At 41.9% G+C, this 20,407-nt stretch overlaps 1 protein-coding gene and 1 long non-coding RNA gene across 2 annotated transcripts; both read left to right on the plus strand.

The window, feature by feature from the left end:
• The first annotated feature begins 1,501 nt into the window (after positions 1-1,501).
• On the plus strand, positions 1,502-10,456 carry LOC119884180 (probable RNA-binding protein 46). The gene is made up of 5 exons (XM_038694639.1): positions 1,502-1,523; positions 1,658-1,735; positions 2,760-2,959; positions 3,299-3,401; positions 10,347-10,456. The coding sequence occupies exons 1-5, from the start codon at positions 1,502-1,504 to the stop codon at positions 10,439-10,441; spliced, it is 498 nt and encodes a 165-aa protein (XP_038550567.1). The 3' UTR covers positions 10,442-10,456.
• Positions 10,457-10,500: 44 nt separating this feature from the next.
• On the plus strand, positions 10,501-13,129 carry LOC119884181. The gene is made up of 2 exons (XR_005440951.1): positions 10,501-10,586; positions 12,275-13,129. It is a non-coding gene; the product is annotated as an uncharacterized LOC119884181 (long non-coding RNA).
• Positions 13,130-20,407: the final 7,278 nt, after the last annotated feature.

Here is a 20,407-nt window from a genome sequence, read left to right on the forward strand (position 1 = left end):
AAATGCATATTATGTGTTTTCAGATGACTTAGAAGAATGTGCTAATTAATGTACTCCCTTGGTCTTAATGAATGAAATAATTAGCATAAAGGCTAAGAGCAGCTAATGCTGGTGATATTTCATTCTGAATTACGGCCGTGCGGCATTTCTGAGAGGTGATGATTTATTGCCGTTTTTTTTCAGCTAAACTCTTTTTCTCAACGACTTGAATTTAAAACGGTTGTGATCTTTTTTGGAGAAACTCTTAATGTCACAGTTTAATTTTGTTGAAATATTGTAAATGAAGAAGAGACTTGGACTGATGGAACGCAATTGAAGGTATTCCGGAGGAGATGTGGAGACTGATGAACTGAGAGGGAGACATGAAGTTAGGCGGATAGAAAATGTGACTGACTCAGCTCCTGTTCTGCTGCTCAAGCTCTCGTTTCTAACTGAAGTTTGAATTTGATAACAGAGTTTTAATGAGTTACAGTAAAATCGATTTGTCACAAGAGATGAAGAGTTTAGTATTTAGTAGAAGAAAGTCACTTACCTCTCTAGTGGTATGTAGCAGCCATGATTGTTAAGAGGCCAGTAGCGGGACAAGCAGCCTCACCAGCCAATCAGATGCCAAGTTGAGCAGAGTCTTATGGTGCTTACCAAGCTTGACTGTACGCGATTCGCTTTTGGTGACCTGTCCTCTGTTTTCAATTACGTAAATGCGTTGACTCTCATTACACGCGTCGAAGCGTCGCTACATCTGGTGTTAACAGGGATTCCCCCGGACAAGCTCCAGCTACAAGAGCTCGCTTTTACAGTCTAAAGTTTGGAGTATTTCAGACAGACACTCAGCAACGTGCTGCTCCGTGAGCTCTGTGAACTGGAAACAGCTGCACTGCAGCACAACTGCTGTCCACGAATACGTGAAGCAGCACGAACACGAGAAGCAAAAGTATCCCAGAGCACTGACAGCAGCACCGCAAATCCTGTTTACTTTCTGTCCCCACACAAGCACGAGGACAAGTATCTCTTCATCGCCTTGATGTTAAAAGTAATTTCTGCCCCACTGCTGTCATGGTAACGTAACGTTACACCGTGTCATCTAACGTTGGGCCGTTTCATATTTTGTGTTTATTTAACGGCCACGCATGAGCGAGAGAACAGCTGAATCTATCAGTACAGACGATCTGTGACTGTCCGCACAGTCTGTGAGTCGATTCAGTGTTTTCTTGCACCACACTGATGCAGAGATACATTTGATTATTGTACTGCATATTACTATAATAAATCCATGTCAGAAACATTTAACGTTTTAAGTAAAGTAGCCTGATTACTGTTATTATTGTTATCACACACATCAGTGACGTGGAAATTTGATTCATACTCTTGCTATTGTCATTATTCTAATGTGCTTCATCAGGGTGATCGAATAAAATTTGATTAGACATGTTTTTGGTATTTATTTTGGATAAATTGGTTTGTTAATCGAGTAATATGCATTGTAGGGTTGGGCCGAAAGACGATGCCGTCGGCGATGGCTGACAGTTGGTCAATGGTTGAACAGGCATCGTGATTGTAACACTTTTTTGAAAGCAGGTTTTAATCACCAGGAACATTATTATTATAAATTTTAAATATGCTTATACCTTCCTCAGAATTCTCTTCTCCCCACACTCAGACACTCAAGAGGCCTACACCTTAGGTAAACATACCGACCGGCGTGCCCTGCCCGTCTACTCCACTTTCTCCTTCAGCAGTGTGTTTTATAAAGTCGCCTAAAAGACGCAGAATTCGCCTTTTCCGTGTTTTTTCCACCCGTGATCCGTTTTCACGGCAGCAGTGAGCCGCTTGTGGGCTTGTTAATGACGCAACCTATGAAACAACCAAAACCAACATCTGCACCCTTTGTGTTCACTGCTGCTTTACCTGGTCCGCGACTTGCAACGTCCATCCCGATGTTTCAGTGTAGACATAGTCCGATGGAAATTTTTTAGACATCGCCCAACTGTAATGTACAGCCCTAATAATAATAGTAAAGTACAGAGAGTATCGTATCTTGCAATCTCTGGCTAAACTATTTAAAAAGGCCATATTATGCTTTTTCCCGTGAAAATGCCCAAAGTCCACCCCAGAGGGAGTTACATCTCCCACAGCAATCACTGCTCTGAATTGCCTGAAAACTTGTTTGTAGTCCAGCCTTTTCTTCCGCTTTCTTGTGATGTCACGAGAAAGCACACATCGTAACGCTCGCCAAGCAGCTAGTCCGACATGCCCTCAAAACACTGGTGGAAAAACACTGAACTGCAGCACACACCTCTCCTATAAAATGTGTGTAAACCTGTTCAGGTACAACCCCTAAATAGGATTTTGAACCTGAAAATGAGCATAATATGACATATATAAAAATGGCGGGTTTGTTCAGGACACTTCGTCTAGTGAGCGCAATGATCATGTAGTGAATAGTGACGATTCTCTTTGAACAATCAGTAGTCTGCAGTAGAGTCGAGGTGAGTTGAGGGACTGTAGGGACCCTCCACCTCAGCATCAGTGGAAATGAAAATCACTATCGTATTCCTTTTTAATACCAAAAACCTTGAGGCAAAACATGAATCATATGAAAGGAAGTTCTGAACTAGAGCTACAGCCCTGCGGTTTGTTCTCGTCATGGATTAAGCTCACAGTTGTATCTTGTTCAACTGACCAACACACAGGCGTGAAGTCAACATGTCTAATGAGCGCTAATACTAATCCTGCGAGTGTGTGTTTCTCTGTATCACCAGAGGACCTGGACAGGTGTGTGTTTCCCCTGTTTCCTGGCACCCCCCTCTCCCCCACCAGCCTGCTGGCCCTGAAGCAGGGTCAGATCGGCTCCGCTGTCAGTCTGCTCGACTTTTACTGCCGCAAAAACTACTGGTCGCAGCCGGAGTACCACCTGTACTCCACACCTGGGCAGGACGGAAAGCTGCTGCTCCTGTACAAGGTACCTACACCAATCCCTACGCACAATTACACGTTTAACTGCTGCGCATGGACAACGACGTCTATTGTGATCGATCGGCTTGTCTATCTATGACGTCATATACTGTATAGCTTTTATCTACAGATGCATGCATCATACATGCATAAAAAATAAATTAAAACATACTGTAAAGCCTTTTTAATGGAAATATGGCTGGCAGCAGCCATTAGAGAGAAATAACAGAATAATAAACACGGGCTAAATACATACGTACATATTTATTTGTATACAGAGTGTCAGCAATAAATCTAAAACAACAAACTGAGGACCAAAAGTGCTCATCATAATGTGTGTGTGCAGGTGGTGATGCCGTCAACACGAAGCACATACATCCCGGACAAGCTGTGTGTGCTGCTGGATGATGCCAAAGAGCTTGCTGCACAGACCGCGCTGTGGAACCTGGGTATTATTCAACACACACACACAACACACACACACACACACACGCTGCTTTACACCTGACACAGAGGCATAAATCCAGCTTAACGTTCACATGGTTTGTGTTCACGAGCTGACATTTCTCCTTCAGATACTATACGATCCGTCAAGGCTTCAGCGTGGGCTGTATGTGTGTGTATTTACACACACATACAGCCACATGCTATATGAATAAACAAGTAGACTTGTTAGCTCAGGCAGAGGTGAGGCAGTCTGTGCTGTATGGCTTCATATGGGCGGAGGAGCTTAACGTTCTGGCACAGGATGTTCCTGTTGGAACCTTCGTGTCATTTTACAAGGTACAGGGTAGATGTATTTATCGTTTTACAACACGGGGCTGTATAACGCGATTAAGTTGGAGTTCCCTTTATGCTGCTCACAGAATAAAGGTTATATAGAAAAATGATATTATATTCATCCATCGACTGTATGAGTCATAGAAATAAAGCTGTTGTACGTGGTGCAGGGCTGAGGGTGGAATTTAGGAGCCTCACAGCCTGAGGTGAAGAAGCTGCTCTGAAGTCTGGTGGTGCGACAGCGGATACTTCTGGATCTTTTGCCAGACAGGCTCTGCAGGTGCCTCACCTCAGCGATATCACAGATGTCGTGAACCTCCCATGCAAGTGATGTTTCCGATCAGGATGCTTTTCCGTTGCTCCTCTCAGAAAAGTTAATTAGAACTTAGCACAGGAATTTATCCTTTAAAGTCCATCCATCGTCAAACGCTTATCCTGTGTACAGGGTCGCGGGGGGCTGGAGCCGATCCCAGCTGGCTTCAGGTGAAAGGCAGGGTACACTATAGACATGTCGCCAGTACAGCGCTGCGCCACACATAGACAAACAACCAGTCACATCCACACACTCACACCTAAGAGCTATTTAGAGTCACGTATTCCTTTTGGGAAAGTTGCGGCCATCAAAATGACGTCTACAAAAAGTGCTTCTTTTTGCCACCAACAGGCTCAGACTGTCACACCAGGTGTCTGCCGACATCATGGAAAGGATCCCAACGAGTCATTAACCAAATTTCTCACACACAGTTTGTTTCTGTCAGCGAGGAAAATTAGTTTTAAGCTGTAGAGCACATGGTAGCCAAACCGACACATTTGCTCACATTATTGTGATGATTAGCTGCCGGCTTCAAGGGCCTGACAGGTGGACTTTTCCAGCCTGCACTGAAGTGACAGCCTACCTGGCCATGTCGGTGGGTAAACACAAGCCTTTTCCTACTTCAGCAGGTGTCTGTCAGTGAAAAGAAGAGTTTTTGTTTGGCGATCTCTATTTCCTTTACTCCAATCACAGGATCCTGCTTGATGTCATGTTTAGAGACTCTGGTAGTAATGCACACTGAGGTAAGCCCTTTGTTTTTAGTTGCTGCCACTTGAAATGTTGCTTTTTAGCTACAGTAAGATGACTTCATCCAAAATGAGCTAACTTCAGCTTTGTTGTGATGTCAGCGTTGGCTCAGGGTGAAGACCTGTATCACCTGAAATCAAAATGACGATTTATTGTCACTTATCTCGGTAATGCTTATTGAAACAATATCTTAATCTGTACACCGGTGCGCAACATTCTCCGTCCTCGCTGTGGAGCTCTTATTAATAATTAATAATATAATGTTGTTAGGAACATTGGTTCTTATGCTAAAACAGGAAAATCAAAAGTGAGTAATTTTACTTTTTATTAACATGCTAGGCCGACTTTTTTTATTATGTACTTTTAAGGAGTAGGCAACAGCCTGTGTGAAGGGATGAATTCTTTGTCCTCAGGCTCTCGTAACGATATTAACGACATGTATAAAGAGAAAAGAGCGCAAGTAAAAGGAAGAGAATCTTAGGCAAGGCAAGTTTATTTGTATAGCATATTTTAACAACAAGGTAATTCAAAGTGCTTTACATAAAACATAAAAGCAACAGGGAATATAAAAAAGTTTAAACGCAACATAAAATATAATAAGTTAGTGTTACAATCAGGGTTAAGAGTTAAATGGAAATATTTCATTAAAAGCAATGATAAAAAGCTAAAAAAAAAAGAAAAGATGATTATATTATATATATATACACACACACACACACTTACAGTATAGTGTATAAATATATTTTATACCAATGTGACTGAAACGAGGTCGGCAGGATTTAAATGGTCGGTTTGGTAAATTTATACTTACAAATCCTGAGTTGTCTTCAGTTTGTACGGTGAACCCAGTGTGCTTAAACTACTGTTTAAAAGGATGTTACAGTCAGCGTGTGTTGCAAGGATGGAAAGTGCAGAACAGTGAAGGACAGAAGAAGAAAGAGGCACATGATTACTTCTATGGCTGAAGCAGAAGAAACAGTGCTCAGTGTTATTTGGAGGGGACGTGTTGGGAGGTTGGCTCAGTCCCTTTCTCCTCTCCGAGTGCACTAGAATGTTTTATTTAAATGTTAAATAGGACTTTTCTCCCCCACAGCGACTTGCTTTCGGAGCTGTCACCATTGATATTGACTTAACTGGCCTGTTAGCCACTCTCTCTCCATGTAACCCAAGTATCAATTTATAATTCAATTTACTTTAATCTCCAGATACAGTAGAAGCTCTGGAGTTAATTTTGTTTACACTGGTGCAGAGGGAACTGTTGTTGGCACTATCAAAACGTGAGGCGACGTTAATAACCTACAGTCCATAGAACCAGTGCAGCAGGTAGTATAGGATGACATCCCATTACTTTATTCATGCATTTTAAACACTTATCTGTATTCATACAGCAGGGCAGACAGAACTGGATTGGCTCCGGCAGCCTGGAGCTGAAGCGGCACAATAATCTGCGTTTGCATTATTACATTCTTACAGTCTTAATCTAACCGCCATCATTTATTCAGATTCACATTATGTTTCCTCTTCCTCTTGTGTTTCATATCCAGATTGCAGATAAAGGAAACTGAAGTAGGTTGAACACCACAGTACAGAAATTATACGCGATAAGAGGAAGCTCTGTTCCTCCTTTTCTTTTAGTCATGCAGGTCATCACCCGACTGATTTGGGTGGCAGTAAGAGAAGTTTTCAGAAGTTCAGGAGGTGTCACACTTTCTTTAATTACCAGATCACTTGAATCCTGTAGGAATATTTGAATCAAACAAAAGAAAACTTGTTTGACTTCAAGAGCAATACGACAGAAAGTGACGGCAGCTGTTAAGATTCTGAACTCGTGCCATCTGGAGCTCCCCCAGAGCCAATCACAGCACTGCCTCCGCCAGCGTCTCTCAAAGCCTGGCTGGCTACAGAATCTCATACCTTTGAGGAGTTCTGTTGAAATAGAGATATTTGAAAATAAACATCACCTGCAGAGGTGAAGTTATCTGCATGTAAACACCTGCGTTACTAAATCATTCACATTTAGAGCGTCTAGTTACCCAAAGTGGTTTGACAGTGATCTAGGAGAAAGCATTCGTGTTAACACTGTGTGTTGGCAATTAGGGTTTAAATGACATCAGTAGTTACATTAAATAATATAATAATTATAGTCATTATTTAATAATTACCACCACTCTTAAAGAAGAAGAAAATTGATAGCCAGTTACCTAATTGATTGTGTTCCGACTGTGCAGATGGAGGACGCGGTCTGTTCTGTTAAACTGGTTGGTGCTAAGCTACTACGTTGCTTCTGTTAGCGTGTGAAGTTGGCTGGCAGACAGCAGCTGCAGTGGTCGAGTCCAGAAGCTGCGCTGGGATTTTGCCGGTGACGGATCGCAGGTCACTGAACAATCGTAGCTGAAAGCTGGGTCCATGGGCTGAATTCACACCTGTTTTAATACCTCCAACCTAACTGCAGATCAGGAAAACTGAGCTTTTGGGATATGATGATGTAGGGCTGTGCGATAGGAAAAAAATATTCATATCCCGATAATTTTTTTGTAAATTTTATGAAATATGGGATTTCCAACTGTAACCCAGGTAATGTCTCTGCATTATAAAGGTGAGGTAACTTGACAGCACCATGACCCATACCATGATAGAGTGAACAACGACACAGCAAGTAATATAACTAATGTTAGCTAGGTTGTGGATTAGCAAACTGACCTGCTGCAAAGTAGGTTTGGGCCATCGGCGATGGCTGACAGACATCACGATGTTGAGCCGGCATCGTGATTGTAAAACCCCCGCCCCCCTAGCAAAAAGAAAAGTTCAGGTTTTAATGACCACGAACATTCTTATTGTTTTTAAGTATGCTTTGCACCTGCCTCGAATTCTCTTCTCCCCACACTCTGACACACTCACACACACCCCTACACCTCAGGTAGTAAACACCCGGCTCCAGCTCCAGACAGTGACATTCACAGCTCTCCTGCTGCTGCAGCTAACATCACAACAGCAGCATGTCTTGTTGAACTACAGTAAGCTGTACGTCCGTGGGCAAGTCATTTAACCTGACTGACACACACATAATGACTGGATAGTGTTGTGTGGCTCGTCCCTCATTTTTAATGCAAATTTCTTTCCCGCAACCCCAACACACGTGGAGGAACAGACTGCGGTGAAGTTGGTTTCAAGTTGGATATTAGTTTTTATGTTGGACATTCGATGGATGTTGAATTCCAACTTCAAACTAACTTCACCGCGGTGCAAAGCGCCGTTCCCTCACCAAAATATTACGGTAAAGTGTGGAATTTGCGACACAACGAAATAAACGATGGAGCATAATTGTAAACTATAGACATTTTTCTAGATAGCGTCGTATCGCACAGCCCTGATGATGATGTAAGCCTGGTCTTTTTCCCACCTCTGTCTCACTCTGTGATCCCTCAAATCATATGTCAGTGTAGCTGATCACAAACACAGCTGTAGTTGTTTGCGCTCCGGTCAATAGAGAGTTTTGTATTTCAGTGTGGATTTCTTATGTTCTGGACACGTATTGTTTTTAACACAAACTGCAATTTTTAGATTCAGGTAGCTTGGTGTGGACGTACTCTTAGGTCTGTCAAATTGTTACAGATGTGTGTATTTTTGTTTTCTTTATTTAACTTTATTTCACCAAGTATCAGGACACCTGGAGCAGGTGGGCATCGGGGCCTTGGCACAGCAGGAGGGCACCTCAGTGGTGGGAATGAGGGAGGAGCTGCTCTTTCATTTTCACTTTAGGGCAAAGATTCTCCATACAGCTCAGACAAAACATTGCTGTCATTGGCCCGGTGGTGGCTTTATAACTTCTGAACTGCACTGTTTAATGCAGTATTTTATCCTTACCGCAGTGTTGATCCAGTCTTTTGTGCAGTGGTGACTGAGTTTTGAAATTCCAGTTTGAGTTTGAAATGTCTGTTTGCGACAGACAGAGTAACAGAGGCCCCATAGCACCATTCTCTGGTCATGCACTGACTCGCTTTGCTGGATACAGAGATATCCGAGCAATCCCCCATCAAGCCTTTCTTGGAACACACAGCTCTCTGTCCTGAAGACCAACCCTCTGAAAATAGATCAGAAGACTAAATGTGTCTCTTTCAGATGGGGCTTGAGTGCAGCATCAGTTCAACCATGCAGTAAAATGTGGGACTTAAAGAAGTCTACATGTCAGTATGACAAGGACACACAGAGAAGGAGCGAGAAGATTGGGCATTTTAGACCACAAAGATGCTGAAATGAAATTCACAGTAAAAATGTTTTTCTTAATTGACTCGCAGAAAGCAGGTTTTTGCTCCCTGCTGTCTCTGCGTTCTGACGCTCCGACCACCAGCCGACCCTAGTGCAATTAAAAATGTTTTTTTTAACATGAGATGTTGCTTTGAAAACTGGAAGAGGGAGGTTGTGAGTGCCTTGGATACTGGAAGTCAGCCCTGTGGTGGACGCTTTTAATGAAACTCTCTTACACTGCATCTATTTTGTATTGTGCTCACAGCTCCAGGGGGAGCTGAATATCTGATAGAGCTCAACCCACAAGATGCAAAGTGTCTTCCCTTTCTGCTCCGTATCTTCTTTCCCTCCCCTCTGCCTTCCTCTAAGGCCTTTTTCATCTCTCCTCGCCATGTCCCTGCAGGAAGCCTTGTTTGGATTGTTTTTGTGATAATTGCCATCCAAAGTCAGTGAATTTGCAGAAAGGCTTTATGATCTGAGGAAAATAATTGTGATTTTACACTGGCCAATACCATTTAAATTGTGATTATTCCTATAGATGAAGGCCTGTTAAACAGTTAAAGTTCATAGCAAGCATAATGACAAACTTTTAAATGATGTTAACCAGGGGCATTATATTCTCAGGGGTGTCATGTCATGTGTTCTCAGTGGTGCAACTGACAGAAAACTCACCGGGTTAAATTATATTCTTCTTAAAAGATGGCAGAATTGAACCTCAGTCAAAGACAAGACGGTAAATGACAGTGCTGTTTGCATTCAAATGTGTTTTAAATATGTATAATTATGATTTGAGGGATAAATCTCCTCAGATCTCAGGAATTACCTTTTTACTATCTGTTAGCCAGGAAGCGATTTTATCCCATAATTGGGTCTTTAATGTGACCTTTGTTGCCTTCCCGTGTAGCGCTGCCAACGTGCTCCATGAACCAAATGATTATTTCGAGGTAGGCTGTGTTTTTGGAAGCGGTTCAGTTTTGTAAGCTGTAAATCAGAGGTCAAGCTCTGCCTGAGAAGGTTGAGGGGAATCACAGTCTTACCCACCGTAGGTACAAGGAAGTGTATTTGTGGAGATTAAAGCTAAATATTTATTCTACCTTGACGATCTAAAATTCCTGGAGGGACTCAGATTCTTTTTTCTCTGCTTATTTTCTTCCTGTCTCTTTATCTTGAGTCTCCTTTCTTTCTTTCCTCTCATCATATCTGCTCCTGTTTCTCTGGACTCTCCTTATCTCCCTATCTTTCTCTTCCCTTTATCCCTATCCCTCCCTCCAGCTCTCACCCCCTCTCCTCTCTGTTTCCTCTCCTCCAGACTCGTCCATCCTGAGCGGAGCTTCCTGCGATTCTCCCAGCAGCCCCTCTCCTCCGCTCGCCGTCCCCCCTCCGCCACCAGCCCCGGGGTGCTGACCTGCGGCAGCAGAGCCTTCCCCTCTTGCCTCCTCCTCCTCCTCCCCGCCCTCCCCCTTCCCCTCTCATCTCTGTCGACACTCAGCTCCCCTGCCTCCCAAACACAGAGGCTCTACATCAGCTCCCAGTCGCCTTTCTACTGACGGTGAGACACAGTCATTACGGTTAGTGATAGTTTATATAGATTTATATATAGTTTATACAGATAGTAGCCACATACCCTACTGCGTACCCTGTTCTGTAGCTGCGTACCCTGTTCTGTAGCTGCGTACCCTGTTCTGTAGCCGCGTACCCTGTTCTGTAGCTGCGTACCCTGTTCTGTAGCCACATACATACTGCGTACCCTGTTCTGTAGCTGCGTACCCTGTTCTGTAGCCACATACACTACTGCGTACCCTGTTCTGTAGCCACATACACTACTGCGTACCCTGTTCTGTAGCTGCGTACCCTGTTCTGTAGCCACATACACTACTGCGTACCCTGTTCTGTAGCTGCGTACCCTGTTCTGTAGCCACATACCCTACAGCGTACCCTGTTCTGTAGCTGCGTACCCTGTTCTGTAGCTGCGTACCCTGTTCTGTAGCCACATACACTACTGCGTACCCTGTTCTGTAGCCACATACCCTACTGCGTACCCTGTTCTGTAGCCGCGTACCCTACTGCGTACCCTGTTCTGTAGCCGCGTACCCTACTGCGTACCCTGTTCTGTAGCCGCGTACCCTGTTCTGTAGCCGCGTACCCTACTGCGTACCCTGTTCTGTAGCCGCGTACCCTACTGCGTATCCTGTTCTGTAGCCGCGTACCCTGTTCTGTAGCCGCATACCCTACTGCGTATCCTGTTCTGTAGCCGCGTACCCTGTTCTGTAGCCGCATACCCTACTGCGTATCCTGTTCCATAGCTGTGTACCCTATGCTGTAGCTGCGTAATGTAGTCTTGCCTAGAGTGCGCTCTAAACCAGTTGATGAAAACTTATCTTTGCTTTAAATTCGCTTGACAATTAGATGAAAACACGGCTACTTAGTGGCTGCAGTCACCGTCTCTGTTGTTTCCATTGTAAACACAACAACAGTACAGCAAGGAGAACGAGGGCACGGATATTTACAGCCTCTGAGTTGAGGATGCAATATGATAAGGGGCCGTGTCCACCAAAGCGTTTATTTTTTTGACGCCAGCATCTTTTTTCAATTCATTCCAATGGGAACGCCGCGAACAGCAGGAGCGTGACGAGGCGCTGAGCGTGAACCCACGTACGGACAGTCTGTGCTCTCATGTTTCAGCCTTCTCTTCTTGCAGAGCAAAGGCCAGAGCAAGTAGGCCTACGTTTACATTAACTAAAATTAAGTAGGCTACCCTACTTGCAACACATCGTCTCCACGGAAATTATGTATCACAGCCACCACAGCGTCTCAAAAAAAAAAAAAACACTGCGCCTCCAAAACGCACCCTAGCGCTCCCAGCTAGGTGTTTTAAGAACAGCAGGTGGCGTTTTCAGCTGGTAAAAACGCTTTGGTGGACACGGGCCCTAACTGCTCACTGTCTAAAACAAACCTGTACTTTGCAGGGTAGGTGGCTACGTGTGGCTAAACCTGAAGTTCATAAGGTGCTTGCGGCTGCTGTCACCATAACGAGCCTTCAATTTAAACAAGTCTTTATCTGTCTTCAGTATCTTCATCACTTCGTCTTCTCACATTTTTGTTATTTATGCTTGGATATATCAAAGATGTTTTCTAACTTTTGGGGCCGCAGTAAAAGTCCTTCCATTTACACACAGAAACACACATCATCTGTTCTCATTTTCACATTAGGAGTAAACATGTGACATGTTGTTGCAGGAGACCTTTTCTCATCTGAGATTCAGCTGTGAGCGGGACGATCTGAGGACAAGGAGGAGAAAAGGCAGGACAGTCTTTATTATGATTACACCACCAGATATTTCCCAACAGTGTTTTTGTAATGTGCTGCCGCTGGCTGACTTTCAGAGCCTTCAGAGGTTTCGGTGAGACGGACTAACAGAACTGGTCACGTCTTCCATCTGTTTGTTTCATTCCTCCCTCTATTTTAAATTGTATCTCAGTCAGAGATGACGGGGGGAGAGACGGACAATGTTTAGTTTCTGCTCAGCCGCTTCTCTCTATCGCCTCTGATTTAGAAAACTAAACTAAAAGAGAACAAACAGAGACACTGTTTAGATTTTTTCAAAAGGACAAATCAAAACGGATAAAAAGTAATTTCTCGGACTCTGGTAGTAGGAAAAAGCGATAGAAGAGGACATTTAACAGAGACACAGATATCACATCCACACATATGTATTGACGTTAACACAATCCTGCCATCAATCAGGTGAGAGCCGGTGTAATTGTTTTCCATTTGGTTTCAGTTTTTAGGATATAAAGATATTTTTTTCTAACAAATCTACATCCATATAAGGACAAAATTTAAGTTTCAGACATGAAATGAAACAGGCAATCCTTCCCTCCCTAATAACTCAGCCTTCTGAAGTGATCGTCTCCTCAGTGACAGAAATAGTTTCACCAGACACGATAATGCCCTCGTCTTTGGGGTAAAATGTTAAGTGGTTCGGCCTATGTCAGGCTCAGTTTGGTAAGTGTAAGGAGTTCCATTAGAATAAATTACAGAGAAAGAATAGAAAATGTAAAAGGACAGAGAGATTAAAAAACAGCCTTTTCACTACTTTAGAGTCTTGGTTTTTATTTTCCTTTCATCCTCCCATTACACCGCTCATCTCTGCAGGAGCGCCAAAAACAGAGAGAGATGAGGGAGGAGGACGGGTGCCTTAGCTTTCTTCTTCTTCCAGAGGAATCTTTGTAGCTGCTGAGCCCTTTCATGTTTTTGTTGTCCAAGGGGAGGAAGAGGGACCTTAAAGGTAGATTTAAAGCAGTTTACGAACAAGTTATTTTCCGGGTGTCGAGAGTTAACGGTCATCTGAGGAGGAGAAAGGGGAACAATTTTTTTGATGTCGCCTAATTGGCTTGACATCATAAGAAAGCTGAGAGTTTTGAGCTTCTGGTCATCGGAAGTTGTTTTTTTTTCTCCACGTTTACCAGTTTGCCTGACCCACTTTGCAACTGTGTTTTTGTAGATTTCTAAAGCTGAAAAAGGAAGAAATATGAGGATGAATCAGATTAGGCTTCTGAGGGCAGATTTAAGATATTTTTGCTTAAAATTAAACTTACATACCTCTTTCTTGTTTGCATTTTAATCCTACTCACTGGGAAAAGAGTTCAAAGGAAAATAATTAAAAGGGCAGAGGGAACCATTAGACATGATTTCTCATGTTTCTGATTTCATGGTCTCCTCATCGTGCTTTCACATTATGGTCCTGTGAAGAAAAAGAGTCCGAAATTATTAGGAAATTAATGGTTAAACCAAGCGTTACAGAAAATATATGGAGATTATCTCATGGAAGCCACTTTAAATTCTACAATTAAAAATGATTGCATGGTGGGTATTTTATATGCAAAGTATGTAGAGAAAGTAAAACAACATTTAAACATTTGTTTTGGAAAACAATTGACAGGAATTTTTTTTACAATTATTAACAAATATTTCAAGTTGCACGGTCAATTGGGTAAAATATGAAAAATCCAAGTAATAGAAAAAAGCTTCAGAGTTATCTTTTGGTGTCTGAGTGCAAGAGAGGAGGATGGAAGCGAGAGGTGTGTGTATTTCTTTCTCTACTTCTTTAAAGTTAGAAGCAGGCTGGAGTCACTGTTGTAAATGACGTTATTTTCGAAGTTAAACAACAAACGTATTCGCACTCGGTGATTAATTGAAAGCACAAAGAGACGAGGTGTTTGGAGGACATGACTGTTTTCACAGTTGTCTTCACTCCAACTCTGTAGGGTTAAAGTAGTTGGATTGATCTGTTATCTTGTCTCTGATCTAACAAGGTACACAGAGGTAAATAACTTTCTTTATGTTCATGTCTTGTTTGTGCTTATGGATTTTTCAGACTGAGCAACTGATGAATGTTCTTGTCCAGGTATTTGTGTCAGTTTGGGCACTTTGGACTTTTCAACGCCTTTAAAATGTGTTTTTATCATAATGTGTAAATCTTTACCTCACATTTACTGAGAATGTTTTATGATCCTTTAGTCCAGTTTGTGTTTAGGTCTGCTGTTGTAGTCTTTAAGTTTTTGGCATTTTGTTTGTTTACAGGCTGATTAACAGAAAATCTGTATATAAAGTTACTTAAGTAACGACTCAGTACATGTTTCTCGACTTCATTTTGTTGATATGAGGAGAGGTTATGGTGTTATTTCAGGAAAAGGGTAGATTTGTCGAATTACTTATAGAGTGATGTCTATTCCACTTCCAGTTTGTAATATTTGTGCTTGATTTCTTATGATTCAGTGAACCATCTCAAGTCAAAACCACACTGCAATGTGATTTTCTTTTAGTCTGTTTTTAATTTCAGATTGTAATTGTTTTACTGATGAAAATTTATGCCAAAGAAATAATAATACAATCTAAAAGAAGACCTATTTATTTAACAGTCCAGAGGATTAAACCAAATCAAAGCCACAAATCAGGAAAGCAGCAGTAAAAGAAAGCTAAATGACTTAGTTTTAATAAATGTGACCCTATTTATTTCAAAGTTAGCATGAAAGTTTGTTTATAAATTTTGAATATGTCCCACCACTTTAAATAAAAAAGAATTGAGTTTGATCTCAAAACGACATCTCTGCCTTGTGATGAATTTTGTTTTTGTGATTTAGAAACTGATTTTCATTTTGTATTTAAGGATATTCAGAATAGAACCAGTGTTGACAGATGTACAGCTAATTTGTTGTTTGTCAAAATAAATGACCCAATATGAGTATGGGGTACTGCCGTTTTTAGTATGAGTCCTTGCACGACTCGAGTTGGTTGGAATTGGTAATACTACGCAGCAAGTTAAGTGGCAGGTCAAATAAAGAGCTTACACCCATCATGAGATTACATCCGGAGCTGCTGCTTCAATGCAGAAGTATTGAGGTGTGTTTGTGTGTGTTTAGAGAGAGAGACCACAATTGGTTGAGTATGTGATCGTGAGATGAAATGTGGGAGTGTGTGTAGTTAATAACTCTGTAAGTGGCTCTGGTGTGTGTGTGTGTGTGTGTGTACAGACTAATCTCTTCCTGTCTGATTGAAGTGGCTGCTATATCAGTTCGAGCAGGATGAGCAGCTTCTCACTCATTTTATCTCTCCAAGAGAAAGAAGACACCTCAACAAAGGTATGTGGACACCTGATGATTGCACCCTCCTTCAACAATGTGCATTAATCTGCTGCTCTAACAGTCGCCACTCTTCTGGTTTCAGGCTTTCCACCAGATGTTGAACCTGCTGCAGGGATTTGCTCTCTTACAGCATCAAGATCATTAGGGAGCACTGGATGTTGAGTGATCAGGGCTTTGTCTCTCTGTTTAATTCCACCATTCACAATTGTGACTGTGTCTTTTATTTTATTTCTGAAGCTCTAAAATTTGTACACACACTATACACAATCCTTTACTGTTTTTCTGCATATACCAAATGTGGTGGGGTGGATAGAAACTTACTATTTTGTGTTATTGCTGGTTCATTTTCTTTCTTGTTCCCTTTCATCCCTCTTTTCCTCTCTCTTTTTTAGCTCCAGTCTTTCTTCTCATTTCTCTGACTCAGTTTTATAATCCCTGTTCACCACCTCTCCTCTTTCCTCTTCTTCTCTGCTCAGCTATTCTCCTGTCAGCATTCAGAGCTCAACACCTTTGTTGTAATCAGGTCTGTTGTTGAAGCTGGTGTGTGTGTGTGTGTGTGTGTGTGTGTGTGTGTGTGTGTGTGTGGAAAAGAGAGTTCAGGTGTTTTGAGCTCCTTGTTACCGTTTTTGCTGTGTGATGGTTAAAGGACATCAAAGTGCTCTTTCTTTCTTTTAACTCGCTGATGGAAGAAAACTCTCTTTAGCTGTGTGAAAACTGCTGAGACCATGCGTGTGTCTGTGTGTGCGCGCATCTGTCTTTGTGAGGACCAGTTTGAGTTTTAGACCTTGGTAGTGAGGACATTTTGGCCTTCAAAGGGCTGTTTGAGAGTTAAGGCTAATGGTCGACCGATATTGGTTTTTCACTGGCTGAAGCCGATATTTAGAGAGCAGGCCGGCTAATGGCAGATATATAATACCGATATCAAAACAAAGAAAAGACATGTATAATCCCATTTTTACAATCTTGTTATCTTAGCGAGTAACGTGTTGTTTTAGATAGTTTATTAATCATTGGCTTATGCTGTTGATGACAGTACGTGACCGCTGTTTAAGGTCGAGTGCGGTACAGTTTGTCAGATGCGACGTCATTCAGCTGCATTATTCTCTACAGTATAACATCATATTTAACTCTCAGTGAGAGGAACACAATCTTTTTCTTTTCTGAGTGTAGTTATTACGAATCAGCCACAAGATGGCGACATAGACCGACATGGATGGTAAATGGTATTAAACGGGCTCGGGGGTAAATAAAGAAAGACCTAAATATTAACAAGCTCCGTCGTCATCAGTAGGTAGAGAAATTAAGAAAACATTGCTACATAAACATTATCTTATCTCACCAACCGGGTTTAATTTGTAATAAGACTCAATCGTCCATGATGTATTTTGCTTTACCCAATCCAGAAGAGAGATCCTTCTCTTTCTTAATTTGTTTACGTTTTGTTTTCTCTTAAATAAACAGAACTGATAAGAATACTGTTAAAGTAGCGTATCGATAAGCAGTATTGGTAAGAGCAGAAATACTACATTAAAATCTTAACGATACCCATCCCGAGTCATGTGACTTGCATGATGTACTTATTTTAACCCAAACCACAATATTTTCCTTAACCTAACCAAACTACAATAGTTTCACAACGTGTTAAACGTCATGTGACATGCGTAACGTACTGAAGGTGCGATACGTCTGTTAATGGACTGTACTTGTCAACGTTCGTACATGTCGTTTTGTGGAAGGGCCATATGTGGTTGCACTTTCCATCGGACATAAAGTAAATGCCGTTTAAGGAACCTTGACAATCGACCTGTTTTGTAATTTATGTACGAGGACGTGTCGATTAATGTAAGCAGATTCAAGGACGTTTGTGTTTTTGATGCAGTTCGGCCATAAGTGGAATCTGCTGTAAACAATAATATAGTAAAACACAGTATTGCTCATTAAAAATGTCCTAAAGCTTATATGATAGTGAATGAATTGTGATACCACCTGAGTGTTTTTCACTTGAAGCTGCAGTTTTCTGAAATAAACGCCGTGGTTCTTTCTGCTTCGCAAAACACAATTAGACCCCTTTTTTCCTTTGTTGTTCTTTTTTTATTTGTTCATTCGTGCTTCCAGAGTCTCATTAGCTATGTTCATTAACAAAGATGCTGACTCAGCTTCAGTTTTTGGGTTTTTAATGCATGTGAAATTTTACTTCCTGCAGCAGGAACAAAGTTTGGGCTACACGGATCTGCGGAGGTCAGAAAGCTGCTTTAATGTGGAGATCAGCCATGTAGAACAGCCTTCCTCTCCTTTCTTCTCTTCCTCCTCCATGTTTATTCTCCTCATTTTCCCTCCACTGCTCCTCCTCCATCTTTTATTATTATTTTATTTCTCCCTTTCCTTTTCTTTTGCTACCTCCTCATCCTCCAAATCCTTTCCTCTTCATGTCCTTCCATTCTCCTCCTTTTCTTCTTCTCCCCGTTCAACTTTTCTTCCTCTCCTACATATTTTCATTCAATTTCTTCTTCCCTACTTTTACTCTCTACATGTTGGGTTTCCTCTTTTTTTTCTTTTGTTCTTCTCCTCTTTGCTTTCCTTCTTCTCCCTCTCCTTTTTCTTCTTCTCTTCCTCTTTGTTTTCCTTCTTCTCCCAATTCTTCTGTCTCCCCTTTGTCTTGCTGAGGGGCAAAGAAACTAGAGAACAAGAAAAAAGGGACAAGAGGAGCAAGTGGAGGAGGAAGTCGACGAGGCATGAGGAGTATAAAGGGTAGAGAGGGGGAGAGAAAACAGAAGAACAGGACAGGAGGGCAATTAGAGAGAAAGGGAGGAGAACGAAAACGTACGAAGATGAAAGTTTATGAAGAGGAGGAGAGAATTTGAGCCAAAGGGAGGAGGAAGAAGATGAGGGGGAGGTGCAGAATTAAACAGATGGGATTATTAACGCAGCGGGAGGGAAAACGATGAAGACGAAGAGAAGCCTAATATTTATGTTGTGTGGTGTGTGTGGCTCTAATTAAGGAGGCGTGTGTGATTATCAGCAGGAGGGAACAAATACATGGACACCGTTGGTTTATGCTCCATGTAATTCTCTCTGTCAGCACCAGATTCTTCTTCTTCTTCTTCTCCTCTTTATTATCTCCACCAGCACATAAACAAAAACATGATTCCTTATAAACCCTCCTCCCCAAAGCTTAATCTCCTGCTCTGGTTTAGTCTTTGTTCGTGTACCGCTGCGTTTCTTGCTTCTCGCAGCTCTGAAAGTTCATCCTCCAGTCAGGCGTCTCCCTGGACACCTCGCCGCCGACTGCCCCTCACCCTCGCTCTGCCCGCCCGCTTTTGAAGTAACAGACAGAATCAAAGATGGAGGCTCAGCGGTGCCTCGTGTTCGGTTTGATCTTTTATTGTTCAATTGCCGGAAGAGATCGGCTCAGAAACGGGTCAAAAGAAAAGTGTTCAAATCAAAAGACTCAGCTTGAGCGTGTTTTAGCCCCTTTATTCTGTGACATTAATAATTCTCAGGGAAAAAATGGAGGAAAAAAAATCAAATTCTGACCTTTAATAAATGTTGTTTTTAAGGTTTAAAGATTTAAAAATGTCAGACTTCAAAGACAACGAGTGGTTTCATCATAAAAAGAATGCAACATCTAATTTAAAACCCACTGATTTAGCATCACACGCCTCAACAACTTCAACAGATTCTTCTTCCCTATCAAAACCTGGTGCCTACGTTACCCACAATGCATCTCGACCTCTGGGGGGTTAGGGGTGTGTTAGAAGCAACATTTAGGGCTTCACTTTGATCTGTTCAGGATCAAATTCAGCTGTTTAACCCCGGAAAACAAACTTTATTCCACCTTAATGTCTTAATAATAGGTTAGAATTTGAGTTCATAATGGGCTTTAAACTTATTCCAATGCTGTTTTGTATTTTTTGTTAATACATTTAAAGACAAATGTTAAACACCACCAAAAATAATCTGTGTGTTTTCCTCCTCCCCCTAAAGACATTTATCATTCTTTTCATTACAGTCAGATCTGAATCTAAATATATTTTTCAGTCCCTCACCCTTGTATCCCGAGGCTAAAAAATAATCCATCCTCTCCTTTGTGGCTCTTATCTTTAATTTCTTTCTGCCTTATTCTTATAAATGGACCTGAGCTGTAGATGAAAAAGCGGGTTTCACATCGGGTCTGACGCCCTTTCTCTCACAGCTCTTATTTTACACAGGAACCACTTTAATTGCACGGTAACATTCACATGAGAAATTTAATGAGCCCCATCGCGACACTGGTCTAATTTTAATTGTACAAAAGCTTTGAGTTTGCGCCAAAAAATTCTTTCAAAACCGTCCTCTGTCGATGCAAGCTTTCACAAAAAGTAGGTGAAGAAGAAAAGATCTCACACAAGTCACATGGGATTGGTAAACTGTTACGTGAAAAAGAATATTTACATTACAATTCGGAGGTTTGGAATCGCAGACGTTCTCCAATTATTACAAATCCTGGACGTTCTCTGGAGATGTCAGTCCCGAGGGAACGGGGCTTTGGTCTTCGCTCTGATGTACGGATTGAACTCAGGGCTTTGAAGTGAAGCCCACCAGGCCTCTTCTCCCGAGTGTTTCCCTCTCTGAGCTATTTCAGAAACTGAAAACTAGCCTTCGGCGCTGCCAGAATGTCCCTCGAAGACACATGGACGAACACACGTGTCGTCTTTGTGTTTGCTGTGTCTCATCTGCTTCGTGTGT

Source organism: Micropterus salmoides, unplaced genomic scaffold (assembly GCF_014851395.1).
Source record: "Micropterus salmoides isolate LMB-PRFRI ecotype aquatic unplaced genomic scaffold, ASM1485139v1 Ms_hic_scaffold_3258, whole genome shotgun sequence".
Classification (NCBI taxonomy): domain Eukaryota; kingdom Metazoa; phylum Chordata; class Actinopteri; order Centrarchiformes; family Centrarchidae; genus Micropterus; species Micropterus salmoides.

Coding starts and splice junctions, on each gene's coding strand:
- LOC119884180 (XM_038694639.1), top strand. CDS start 1,502: ATGCCGTCGGCGATGGCTGACA. Junction 1,736..2,759: donor CTCCACTTTCTCCTTCAGCA/GTGTGTTTTATA, acceptor CTGTATCACCAG/AGGACCTGGACAGGTGTGTG. Junction 3,402..10,346: donor GACCGCGCTGTGGAACCTGG/GTATTATTCAAC, acceptor CCTCTCCTCCAG/ACTCGTCCATCCTGAGCGGA.